At 37.9% G+C, this 13,869-nt stretch overlaps 1 protein-coding gene across 1 annotated transcript in view; it reads right to left on the bottom strand.

Annotated features, from left to right (window-relative positions):
* Positions 1-8,032, bottom strand: part of LOC115966317 (protein NRT1/ PTR FAMILY 5.4-like) — a 38,832-nt gene extending 30,800 nt beyond the window's left edge. The window contains exons 1-3 of the mRNA XM_031085569.1: positions 7,744-8,032; positions 7,107-7,247; positions 6,766-6,986 (exon numbers count right to left, since the gene is read on the bottom strand). Coding sequence (XP_030941429.1) covers positions 6,766-6,986; positions 7,107-7,200 — 315 coding nt within the window. The 5' untranslated portion in view covers positions 7,201-7,247; positions 7,744-8,032. The remainder of the gene's footprint in view (positions 1-6,765; positions 6,987-7,106; positions 7,248-7,743) is intronic.
* Positions 8,033-13,869: the final 5,837 nt, after the last annotated feature.

Raw genomic sequence — 13,869 nt, 5'->3', positions numbered from 1 at the left:
CGGAGGAAGTAGTTCATCTGGAAATGTCACTAAAGAAGTGAAGTTTGTAAAGGCCAAAGATCCAGTTGTAGATGACCTTACTGATGAGAAGCTCAAGGTGGAGGAGAAGAAGAATGTGGTGAACCAGCGGATGTTGAATCCTCGTAATCAATCTGTGGGCAGGTTTGAATCTCGTGCCAAGTCACGCCCACGACCACAAAGAGGTCCTAGAGCAACTTATGTGTGTCATTATTGCGGACTTCAAGGGCATACTCGACCAAATTGCCAATAGCTGAGAGTAAAGAATAGTGCAACTCCTCAAAGGTCAGGAGGACCTAGAAATGATAGAAGAAATTGGGCAGGTGATCAATCTAGATATCAGAATGGTGATCCCGAAATGATGAACGTGATGAAGATGATTGGTGCATTCACCAACTGCTTGGAAAGCTTCTCACGAAGGTTTGAAAGCCCTAACTCCCGTACCCAATCCTATAGGGAAATCACCCCAAACGCAAGTGATGTGTGGGTGAAAAAGGGTACTCATGCATAAGCATTACAACATGTCCATGCATTAATACTTCCTATGCTTTGTGACGATGTTTGTTTGTTTGATTGCTATTTTTGCTGTTGGTTGTTTGCTTGTCTTCTTGTGCATATTTTTAATTTTGTTTTATCAATCTTTTTGCTTTTAGTGTCAAAAATCCAAAAATCACATAAAAATTAGAAAATCAAAAAGCTTGATTGACCTTGTTGAGCTTTTGTCTCAAAGCTTGTTTTGTCTTGTACCTTTGTGCTAATGGCTTTGTGCATTTTCGAGTATTGCTTGGTTTCATGCACTCATATCTCTGTGGGAGAAATCTTGAAATCTATGTGATTGTTGTAAATAGATCTTCAAACTTGTCATGAATAATTAGTGAATGGTTTTGTTGATCTTGAGACATGCATAGACTTGTGTCTATATATCTTCCCACTCTTTATTTTGTTTTGCTAAAAAGAGCTTACCAAATGTAAATTTCCAAATGAAAAGAGATATTGAGCTGCAAAAACCTGTCGCACATTCTAGTATTCGACTAGGATAAAGGGTAAGCGACTTTATATTAAAGAAAATGTTTATTCAAAAAGCTAAAGGCTTGTTCATTAAAGTGAAATGTCAAATATCACTCTCACAATGAGAAGTGATTGCCTCAAAAGATCAAAAAGATCAAATGTTATGATTAAAAGTGGAGTCAAATGTAAAACTCCAAGTTATGTTATCAAGTTTTGTGGGAGGTCATATATACATATTTCTATAATTGAGATGGGTCACATGATCTAGTGCTAATTGTGTATGTCTTGGTTGAATTGATCATTGAAGCTTCACATTAGACTAAGGACTATCTCATTGTTGATATCCACACACAACACACAAGTTTATGTTCAATAAATGCCATATTCATTTGTGTGATTGTACTTGATGAAATGTGTTTTCACATGCTCAATCTTTGTTAATTCAAGCACAAAAAGATTTTTGAGTGTTTTAGGTGTTTTTGGAAAGTATTTTGTTTGAAAAATCTGAAAATTTCAAAAATCCAGTTTTGCCCTGTTTTGGCGGCTTAGTCGCGGGTATGTCAAGTCGCGGGCCTCAGTCGCGTCTTCGCGGGTCATTTTTGGCAACTTGTTCGCGAGTGGAAGGTCCAGTCGCGAGGGTTACTCAGAGATTTTCACGGCTAAGCTCGCGACTCACTCGCGGGTAGACCTTCCAGTCGCGAAAAACACTTAGAAAAGTTTTTCAAATTTTTGTCCTTGAGTGTTTTGGCGGCTTGAATTGGCGACTGTGTGGCGACTTAATCAAGTCGCGAAAAACGCGTGTTTGGCAGAAATAGGAGCAGTTTTTTAAATCTTTTTCAGTTTTCCCTCGAACATTTGTGACTGTTCATCTTCTCTCTAAACTATCTCCTTTCCAAACACTCCGTGAATCCATTTTCAAACCTCATTGGTGCTTCATTTCTTATCCAAATCATCAAGAAAAGGTATGGGTTTTGCTTTCTCAATCTCATTTTCCCTTTTCCTGGATATTTTTGTTACCATTTGGATTGATATTGTGTTCGAAATATTTCTCTCTTTGTGTAATGGGTATGGCGTGTTATGTTTGCTATTGTTCTCATCTGTTTTCATGTTGAGCGGTCACAATGTGCTTTTTCATTGTTCTGATATTTGCCTGTTGTTGAGTCTGAAAATCTTTTATTAAATGGGTTTGGAGTTTATTTGACTTGCTCATTTCACTTGCTTGAGTGTTGATGTTGGATTTTGGTATTGGGTTACTGAGTTGTTATGATAACATAATGTGTGTCTCCCAACCATGTGCTCTAGTTTGGATGCTTTGTTACTTTATTTTGAAATATTTTCCCATGTTCATGTCTCTTGTGGAGTGTTTTATGGTATCTGTTCTTAATGTTCGAATGTTGTATCTTTTTTGCCTATCATGGTCATGGTAACCTGTCTCATTGACAGTTTTGTTAATGTTTTGTCTTTCTATACCTTTGTGCACTTTCACCATTTTGCTGCACCTGTCATTTTGTGCTCCTTTGTATTGTTGGAAGTTTGGTTGGGTCTGCACTATCTTCAGTTTGTTTTTATGTATTGAAATTTTTTTCTATTGGCAATGAATCATGTTGACATTTATCTTGTGTGGTACTGTTGTTGGTTCTTTGCTGTGGGCCTGTTCTCTTGCAGATGTCTCTTCGATCTTCCAGGGGTAAAGACATTGTTGCTGACGATTCAGCAACACCGGTTGCTAAAAGGACTCGACTATCATCACAGGCATCTCAAGACCCCAATGAGGATAGGTTCAGAACTCCGCTTACCTCACACGTCTACTCAAACATTTTTGACAAGTCAACTACTATAGTGGAACGGGTGGTGGAGTTTAACACCTTAAGGACAACCTTTATCCCTCGAATCTTTGAGAAACGAGATTGGGCAAACTTGTTCGGGAACTTTGATGATCCAATGGATGAGCTAGTTAAAGAATGCTTCTCCAATGCAACTGATCTTGGAGTTCAACTCATTTTCTGGGTCAGAGGAACAGAGTTTAGCGTTTCTCCAGACTCCATCGCAGATCTTCTCGGCATCACCAGACCTCAGAATGTGAATCTAACTCCTTACGATGAACGAACTCCAGAAGTTGAAGAAATTCTACAAATCCTAGGATCCGATCATGAAGTATCCAGTGCAGGAACATCCATCAGCACCGCAAAGTTTGCACCAGAGCTGACCACACTGAAGTTGATCATGTTCACCAATCTCTACCCACTGTCCAACACTACATTCATCAATCTTGGGAGAGCTCTATTCCTTTGTGACCTTATTACAGGAGCCCCCATTGATATATGTGCTCACATCTACTACACCTTGAGGAAGACCACGTGTCGAACTGCAGCTCGAGGAATTATTTCATTTTGCAGTCTCATCATGAAGCTCATTCTTCGTGAAGGCATTATTCCTCCTGCAGATGGAAAAATGTTGACCCGTCAACGTCCTATTTCCTTGTTCACTCTTCAAGCTAGCAGAAGTCACTCCTCTAAATCACCAAGGAGTGCTCACATCTCTCCGGTTACTCCATCTGCCCCTGAATCAGAGACACCTGCACATACCACATCTACTTCGCGTGCTGTTCCTGAAGCTTCACCGGCTAGTATTCCGCAAGCACAAACTGCTCCTCATACTGATAGAGTCGGCAGTGTACTTGAGCATATTCAGAAACGCATTGATGAGCTTGTGGCACTTCTCTACTCCACAAACAACCATGTCCAAATGCATCTCGAGACTATGGAGAATCAGCTAAATGCTATTCAACAAAAGTTGGACGAGAGCCTTTAGCTATTAGTGACAAAAAGGGGGAGAGCATTCAGTAAGGGGAAGAAAGTTTCAAAGGGAAGTGTGCATAGTGATAGGGGGAGTACACACATACTTTTGTCATACTTTTGTTTTTAGTCTTATCCTCTAAACTTATAGGTTTAGGTTTATGTTTGTTGGACTATTTAATGTTTATATGGGTTTGATACACTGTGTTTTTGGTGTATAGTTGTTTCTAACTCTTAACCTATACTCTTGGTTTAAACTTGAATATATTTTGATGATGTTATTCAGGATGTTTTGTGTTTGTACCCATGTGCTTTTGTAAGCTTTTAGGGTTAATGTTTTTTGCATAGGTTTGTAGGCTTTATGGTATGTACCTTGCTTAATGCAGCCTTTATGCTATATTTAAAATCAGTATTTTAATCTAAATGTCTTGCATTTTGATTTATGTACTGTCACTCTTGTGCCCTTGTAGGATTGTTCCTAGATGCATATGCCTTGTGTATTATGCATTGGTTGAGTGTTGAGCATACAAGTATCTTGCCTTGTGCTTGTTAACTTGTATGTCCTTGTGTTCATTCCAAGTGTGAATGAGCACTGTGATCACTACCTTGTGGTGTTCACTTGGTTGATCAAGCCATGGTTCGTTTCTTAACTCCATCTTTGCTTGATCACATATTGCCTGTTTCATATGCATTTTACGATTTTCTGCTTAACAATGATCAATGTATATTGTTGTGTTTCAGGAGTCTTATGTCCATATGATTCAAGTGTTTCACAGCTTCTAGAGTTAGGTGTGAGTGAGTTTTGTTCAACTGTTCCCAACTCACATATTAAGTCTAGAGTCTGTTTTAGGGTTTTGTCACGGAATAGCCAAAGGGAGAGATTGTAAGGTTGAATTTATTCAACCATCTAATTGGCTTTATTCCGTGCCAAATTTGCTTGTAATTCAGCATTTAGTAACCCTGTATTTAGGTGGGTTTGATGTAAGGGTAGTGAGTGAGATAGAGTGAAGATTGCTCAAAAGTGTGCAAGAAAACAGAGACTCACGGCTGGGCCTCGCGGGTGACTCGCGACTTCAAGCCGCCAGACGCAACACATGTGCCGAGTATGCTGGAAGGTGAACAGTCATGCAAGCTAGAGCACTACAGGACAAAACAGGACAACTGGCCATACGGTTATCTCGCGACTGGATCTCACGACTTAGTCAAGCCGCGTGGTCAAGCCGCGAGCCACCCCTGTTTTGTAAAACCTGACGTTTCACATTCCTCTCCCACTCCAGTATAAATACCCCTTTTACCCACGATTGTGAGAGAGCTTCCAGAGAGAATTTTGAGAGAGAAATCCTAAAGAAAAACAAGATTGATTCACCCACAATCTATACATTAGAGTCTCTTCAAATTCCTCAACTCTCTTCCTCTCCATTGTCAAATCCTTGAAAGGCATTATACCAAAACTGATTCTCACCATTATCATTACTGTGAGAGAGCTGTTTGGATTTCTGGGAAGCAGTTAGAAAGGAACCAATCTTCATTGGTTGATGCTACAGTCTAGTAGCGGAATTCGGGAAGTTAGAAAAGAAAAAGGTTCAGCGCAACCTCGTTGGAGCAAGAAGCTTGGAGGGCTTAGGTACACTGGGTAGATTAGGCTTGGAGGGTCTATTGCTGTCCATGTATCCCAACTGTATTTTCTAGTGGATTGTTTACCGCTTGGAGGGCGGCGGAGAGGTTTTACGCCGAGGGCTTCGGTTTCCTCTTCGATAACACATCGCGTGTTGTCTTTGTGTTTGCATCTTCCTTCCTCTCTATCTTTGCCTTTTTATTATCTGCTGTGGATTGTGTTTTGTTTCGGCTTAGATAGTTTTTACCAATTTCATATTATAGCATATGTTAAGTTTCCGCACACTAATTGTTTGACATATTGCTTGAATTGGGTAAGTTGTAATTTGGGGGTCTAAACGTTCAAAGGTGTTTATACACGTTTTTGAACTTTCAATATATTTTAACAATTATATTAGAAGTGCTTTCTGGACACCCTTTCCACATAAAAAATATTTTGGCAAGGGATTATGTAATATTTTCAATTTCGTCATTTTCACCAAATATGTTGATAATGAAGTTTAAAATTCTCACATATGAGTTTTAAAAAGCAGAACTTTTTCTTTATGTTCATTTTATACAATTTGCTTTTGAAATTTTATCCAAAAATCTTGTAAAATTTGGTAAATTACACCAACATTTTTTTAGAATAATTTGAATATATCAATAATTTGATTTATATTCTCATAAATGACACTTTGAATCTTGATTTTGTTTAATTAATTTTCATTGTTTATATCTAGCCAAATTCGTTAATAACCATTCTATTTGAAATAATAATATTAGATGTCAATTTAATTTCTTTCAAAAGAATATTTCGTTATAAATTATTTGGACACATGAATGGTACCCAAGAACTGTTATATGGATCGTACAACTGATGAGATGCAAAAAAATCTTGAACTAAAAAAAAATCACTAATTTTACCGCAATTCCCTCGCATTACTGACTATGATTGTTGGAGAAAAAAAAAAGTTTATATAAAAACGACAGGTAATCAATCACAATAAAAAGTTGTAGCTAAAATTATGTATTTGTTTGTTGTGGTAGAAGAATTCTATGAGATGGAATGTCAATTTTTTAAAGATACAATTATTTTATGTGTTAAACTGTGAGCAGTTACTTATCACTTGTATATGAACTCATAATTTCTTTTTTTTCCACAATTTACCATCTGTCATGTGATCAATTGTGACAAATATTGTGGCTTTTTATCTCAGTCTTATAATTTTTGCTTTTTTAAAAGAAAAGCTAACTTTTTTCTTGGCAAACTTCTTGGGATCTAAGAGTAATAAGAGTAATAACTAGTGCGCACACACTCTTTTGCACATGAATTCAATAATGGACTTACCGAAACATAGGAAATAGTGGTAAAGACAATCATGTTGACACGACCTATACAGGAATCTGCTACATAAGCGAGAACAACTGCTAATACGGTGGCTACGCCGTCCTGGAATTTGATAATTGCTACAGCTTTTGGTAGATGCTGCTCCTCCCAATTACCTGTGAGATAATCTATCAAGGTGGACACCACTGCATATTCAGCGAAGCTATGGCTCAAAACTAAACCTGAAGTTCAACAAGGAAAAAAATAAATATATATTATCTGCAACTCCAAGAAAGTATTATTAATTTGTCTTCGAAAAGTAAAGTTTAAAGCCAACCAACTTTAGGTTCAGGAATTATTACCTGAAATGAATAGAGCAGAAGTTGAAAAGTAAATATAATAATTATACCAGCCCTTGACTGCACAGCGGATCGTTGAGAAGCACCCACCACTCATTATCTTATCAAATATATATCTTCTCTTCTTTTCTTTATAATCTTTTCCTATATAAAAAGAGCAAATTGAGAGGGCTCAATTTAGGGACGGAGCTGTAGTTGTTGGGGGGGGGGGGGGGGGGGGGGGGGGGGTTGGGTGGGATTCTAGTGTATATAATGTATTAAATTTAATAATTTGTTTCAATAAATTTATTCTTTGCCTTCTTAACAATATTATTAATCTTTTTAAAAGCTATAAAAAAATTACTGATTTAAAATTTGAAATAAATTTAACAAGCTCAAAAATATTAGCCTAACAGCAAACTAAAGCCCAAACGACATCCAAAACAAACCCACACAAGACACACACTCAAAAAAAAAAAAAAAAAAACCAAAGCGATTCTAACACCTGACATTACAATTTACAACACACAAGACATCCAAAAAAATAAAAGCAAAAAAGAAAATAGAAAAAAGAGAAAGAATTTAAGTGGCTAAAGAGCAAGACGCTCAAGAAAAAAACAAAAACTAAAACAAAACAAAACCTTAACTTTCTAAGTAAGACCTGGGAAGGGCTGGGCAGTGGCAGCACAACAAGCACAGGCACGACACAACAGAGTAATAGCAGAAGCAAGAAATAGATCAATACCACGCCACCATCAGTCCACTGCCCCCAAATTTGGTATAATATATAATCTCTCTTTTTTATTTTTTTAATATGGGAATATGAATATCTTATCTCTCTCTCACGTCTGAATCTCTAGTGCAAAAAATTGCTAAATTTTGGTTGGTTGATAACTGAGTTGTGAAGAAAAATAGAAAAAAGAGGCAGAGAGATGAGAGATGAGAGATGAGAGAACTCTCTACAGTCTAAAGACTCTATACTTACTGAAAATATGAGAGAGAGAGAGAGAGAGAGAGAGAGAGAGAGGCAGAGAGGTGGAGTTCTGTCTTTCATAAGTTAAAGTAATAAAATAATTGACATTTAACTACATAATGATACAATATTAGCACATTAAGACAGTGATGGAAACTACGTGGCACCGATTGTTTATTATTTTTTTATTGGCTAAGAAAAGGTTATTTAAATTGCATCTAGAGAAGTTGTACATGCATATGCAATAAGTATTTTGATATATGGCTGGCAGCCAAGAAAGTGTATTAGAAAATTTGAAAGTAGTTGACATGTGAAGGAAAGCAGTTAGCATGAGAGAGATGGCTCAATAAATTTGAAAGTGAAAAAACAAGAAGCACTCGGTCATTGACTTTATTAAGTTAGCAAAACCATACTCGGTCCCTCACATTTGCATTGTGGTCCCTCAACAACAGAAAGTGGCTGTATATAAACAAAAGTAAACAACAACTCAACAACAACTTCATATTGTGATCTGCTAATAAAAAACGCCAACTAAATACAGCTAATCATTTAGGTACTCTGATATCATAATCTCTTTCAATGTTTTTATTTATTAATGAAACAGTAACCTGCAATGCTTTCAAAGTCTACAATGCCACAAGTATAACAATGAATCCCATAAACATACAATTCACTGAGAAAAGGCAGGAAGCCCAATCAAGTACAAGTGTTCAATAATTGGAACCCACTTCGAATCCAAAACTGCATAGCATACTCTGCAATCAATCAAAACCAGATCATTATGAGGTTAGAAAACAGAACTTCAATTCGTTATAAAATACTAGTACTTCAAACAAAAACAAAAACAACAAAAAGATGGATTTCAGCATAGAAATAAATGAGTTTCAAAAATTAAAAACTAAAGAGGGTTTTGATCTACCTGCAACATCTGAACAGAGGAGCACGCACGATCAAAACCCACCGTCAAAACCCACGATCAAAACCCACTATCAAACCCAAGAGCACGCACGATCAAAACCCACCGTCAAAACCCACGATCAAAACCCATTTCAGTTTACAGATAGAAGCCCATTTAGGAACTGCCCATTGTAGACCCACGATCAAAACCCAATTCCACGATCAAAACCCATTTCAGTTTGCGGATCGAAGCCCATTTAGGAACTGCCCATTGTAGACCCATGATCAAAACCCAGTTCCCCGATCAAAACCCATAATCTGCCACAGCTAAACAGAGGAGGAGCAATGACGTCTTTCTTCCTCGGCTCGGATCTGCCACGGTAGTCTCAAGCGAAGCCCATTGTAGAAGTGACTGAGTTTTGGGAGTTTGGGAGTGAGTTCTACGAGTGAGTGTGTTTTGATCTATTTTGGAATGTTTTTTTTACTTATTTGGTGTTAGAGTAACGGAGAGTGGAGAGGTGGGTTACGGCTGGGTAATGATGAGAATCACGGGTGGACAAAGTGTCAAAATTCAAAACACGGGTGGGCACATAGAATTAGAGGCTAACTACAGGTAGGCAACTTGTAATTATCCCTTGTGGGGCCCAATAGTTTGTGGCCCTGGCCCATTTATTCATTGAGGTCTAAAGGCCTGAGCCGAGAAGGGTTATATCCCAAGATCGGTAATACAAGTACAAAATGGCCTTGGGACACAGCCGAGGACGATTCAATCCTCAGCATGTCCGAAATCTCACAAAGAAGAAAAGGCCAAAAAAGGTCTAGAAACAACTTGGGAAAAAAATCTAAAATATCTGTGCCAATAGAAAAGGGTATGCTGGAAAGTATAAACGACCCGGGAAAGCTGTCCTTACTGCCATTCAATACTCTGTACCTGACAGAGCCATACTCTCCAGCTTTTACAACCACCCCCAACCACTCTGGATATGGGCTGATGGGACAAGTATCAGTCTTGGAATACCAATCCTACACGTGGACGAAGGATAAGGAACATAGGCTAGTATAAAAGTAAAAGTAAGTAATCCAGAGCAGGGGCTGGGAAAAATGGCCAAAAACTAGAGCCTCCCAGCCCGCCTCCGGGAGAGCGACTCCCAGGGCGAATACGATTTAAACCATGTATGAACACCACGAAAAACCCACCGTCTGGTGACTAAGGCCTAGCCTTTCAAACCCACGCTCTACAAATGATATTGTTTGGGCATTTTTACGTGCGAACCCAACACAGTTGCGGTTTGTTACAAATCGTGTCCTTACATCCCTAAAATTAATTAATTAAATATTATAAAAGCCATTTTAATAATAAAAGAAATCCATGTCAGACAAAAAAAATTCTGAAAATATTAATTAAAAGAAAAAAATAAAGAAAATGAATTTTTAAAAGAATCCTCACTTTCTTTTATCTTCTTTAGAATTCTTGCACTTTCTCAACACCCAGCAACACTACAATATGAAATCAAATCCCAATACCGATTGTTTAGCCAAAAAAATCTCAATACCGACATTAGCACTAAATAAGCACTCTAGAATGAATTTAAAATTAAGTTTAATTCTTTAAATACCCATTATCTCCCTTTGAGGGACAATTCAAATCCCAAGACTCCTGAATTTGGAAGTATCTGGTCATGTCTAAATTCCCCTCTGATACAGGCTAAATGTAGAGTAGGGAATGTAGGGAATATATGCTCATTTGGCCTCTATATAATAGGGGAGTTTCTGAAGTTAAAAGCGGATATCAGCTTCTTGCAAAAGGCACTCAACGTAATATTCACATAAGTACAAACAGTAAATGGATTTGGAAGAATTTATGGAGGTTGAAAATTCCATTCGTACTTATTATCCTTCCGTGGAAATTTCTGAATAATTCTCTTCCAATTATATTGTGTATCGAGAGAAGGTATATTGTCACAGATAATTAAGGTGTGTGTCTTGTGTCACTTAGAAGAAGGGGATTTAGATCATCTCTTCCTTCCCTGCTGGGTTTTGGGTTTTTTTTTTGGCTAAACACTCGTATTGGGATTTGATTTCATATTGTGGTGTTGCTGGATATCTTGTGTTTGGAAAATAAGAAAGTGCAAGAATTCTAAAGAAAATAAAAGAAAGTGAAGATTCTTTTAAAAATTCATTTTCTTTATTTTTTTCTTTTAATTAATCTTTTCAGATTTTTTTTGTCTGACATGGATTTCTTTTATTATTAAAATGCTGATGTGGCTTTTATAATATTTAATTAATTGATTTTATATTATTATGTTAGCCATATGTGTGCCAACAAAGCAGACCGTTTGCCACGTAAACATTTTCCATTAGTGAGTTAACGGTAGGAACTAAATTAACTATAAGTTGAAAATAACAGGGACCAAATTGACCGTAACCCCAAAATATAGGGACTAAAATAGTGTTTTCGTCTAAAAAAAATACAAACAACATTACTCAAACTTCTCTACCAAACGAGCCCCAAATTTGGAAGTTGGGGCATTCGTCTATTGTTTATGTGCCGTGCTACTCAGTCATGCCGCAATGACGCTACCTCTCTGGCTCTCCTTGTAGTTCAGCCTCTCTCACTCTTTCTCAATTAGGGTTTTTTTTTTTTTTTTTTGGTATTTGATGGAATGACGGAAAGATTTAATCCATAGATTAGTTTTGTTTCAAAATTTTTAAGGCTTGGGCCTTTTTTTGGTGGTAAAATTGGTTGGTTAGGCTAAATTTTTTAACTTTGTTATTGGTGTTTTTGTTATTGGATTTAGTTTTTGGGCTTGCTATTGTTAAGGGGGGGATAAGTATAATTTTATTGAACCAAATTGCTAAATTAGTACCATTATCTATATAAATATACTAATATATATATTTTTTAATTTTAGGGGGGGGGGGAGGGGGGGCATTGCAAGTCCCTCTTGACCATTCCATAAAATATTCATAGTTGTTGTAGTGATTATAAGCTCAATTGTGGCAGGGGATATCATAAAGAGAAAACATTGGGTCACTAGTTGGCGTAAAACCTGTGTTTTACACCAGCCAATCCTGACCTGCCACGTCATCATTTTTTTTTTTTTTTTTTAGCAAAAACATAATCCTTAAGCCTCTCTCCCTCTCTTTCTCTTCTCTTCTCACCTGATCTCTCCATCTTTGAATCAAACCCACAACCTCCATGGCCGGAGCTTCAAAGCTCAACACAAGCCACCATCACCACTGCCATGGCCGGAGCTTGAAAGCTCAACACAAGCCACCAGTCTCACGACCTGAGTTTATTGCCCAACCACTCTTTCTTTTTCCCTCAGCCTCTGCTCTCTTATCTTTCCTTCCTCATTTCTCCTTTTTGTCTTTATTCACTCATGTGCTTTTGTTTGTGCTTGGTGGTTCAGTGATTATGGTCCAGCGATTGTGGTCAAGAGGCACAGTGGTGGTTCGGCAATTGTAGTCATGAGGCACGGTGGTGATGTGGGTCTAATTTCGTGGGCTGATTTGGTGGGTCTCGGTGGTGATTGTGGTCTAGTGGTTCGTGGGTTTGATTTGGTGGGTGAGTGAGTCGGTGCTAGTGGGTCTTGGATGTTTGTATCGAAGGTGCCTCGGCGATGGTGATGATGAGTCTCGGTGGTGTTATTGATGGGTTAGTGGCATGGTGGTTGTTGATGGGTTGTTGAGAAGTGGAAGAGGAAATGGGGCGACAGTGGAGGTATTTTTGTTTTGTTTTGTTTTTGTTTTTTTTTTTTTTTTTTTGGCTAGGGCTGGATTGTTGGGTTGCTGGGTTTGATTGTTGGGGCGATGGTGTTGTGGGTTTTTTTTGCTACTATGGTTTGTGGTTGTGGCCGATGGTGGTTCAAACTCAGGCCGCGAGACTTGTGACTTGTGTTGAGCTTTGAAGCTCCGGCCATGGTAGTGGTGATAGTGGCTTGTGTTGAGCTTTGAAGTTCCGGCCATGGAAGTTATGGGTTTGATTCAAAGATGGAGAGATTAGGTGAGGAAAGAAGAGAAAGAGAGGGAGAGAGGCTTAAGGTGATGTGGCGGATCAGGATTGGCTGGCATAAAACACAGGTTTTACGCTAGCTCCTGACCCAATGTTTTCTCTATCATAAAATGTTCATAGTTGTTGTAGTAATTATAAGCTCAATTGTGGCGGGGGATATCAGTAGAAGAATAAAGAGTCGTGGTTGAAACCAGTCAAGCCTATTAAAGGCTTTATCTAGATGAGTTTTGGCTGCAAAATAACCCTGTTTCCCCTTCTTATGGTTGATGTGATGAATTAATTTTGGCTGCATGAACGGAAGTAGTGATATAAGGTTTAATGCGGTTAACTATAATTTTGGTAGTGATTTTATATGACGTGTTACATAGGCTGATGGGCCCACAATGAGTGACTGAGCTCTGGGCTATTATATTATTTTTAAGAATGTGAATGATTTGAGTGTCTTAGTCTCTAATAGTTATATAAGAGATTTAGAGTTCAATACCTGCATATACCAAACATCGATCGGTGTTTTAGTTTAATGATAAAGAACTATCATTAAAAACGTATGCCATAAGTTGAAACTCTCTCGTAATAATTTGGGTATGGTTTAAAAGATGCAGAATTATCACTGTTACGACAATGGTTTGGGTAAATTTAGAGACGTCCTTAAGATCAATATGCCAACTTGTTTGGTAAACCATTTGGGTATGGCGCTTTGAAGGAGCACCTTTCAAATAAGGCTTTACTAATTTCATCTTGGGATGGGAACTTGATCATAGCGGCTTGAAAAGATTGCCAATCCAGATTTTCGAAGGGCCCAGGGTCAGGACGGTACCGTAGATACTTAAAAGCCTTTTCCTAGCTTTTGCTTGACCCACCTCTTTCACGTACAGCACTCAATTTTTTCTTTTAATTTTAAC

This window comes from Quercus lobata, chromosome 11, assembly GCF_001633185.2.
Source record: "Quercus lobata isolate SW786 chromosome 11, ValleyOak3.0 Primary Assembly, whole genome shotgun sequence".
Lineage (NCBI taxonomy): Eukaryota > Viridiplantae > Streptophyta > Magnoliopsida > Fagales > Fagaceae > Quercus > Quercus lobata.
The sequence above is the reverse complement of the archived record's forward strand: the minus strand, read 5'-3'. Positions and strand labels throughout refer to the sequence as shown.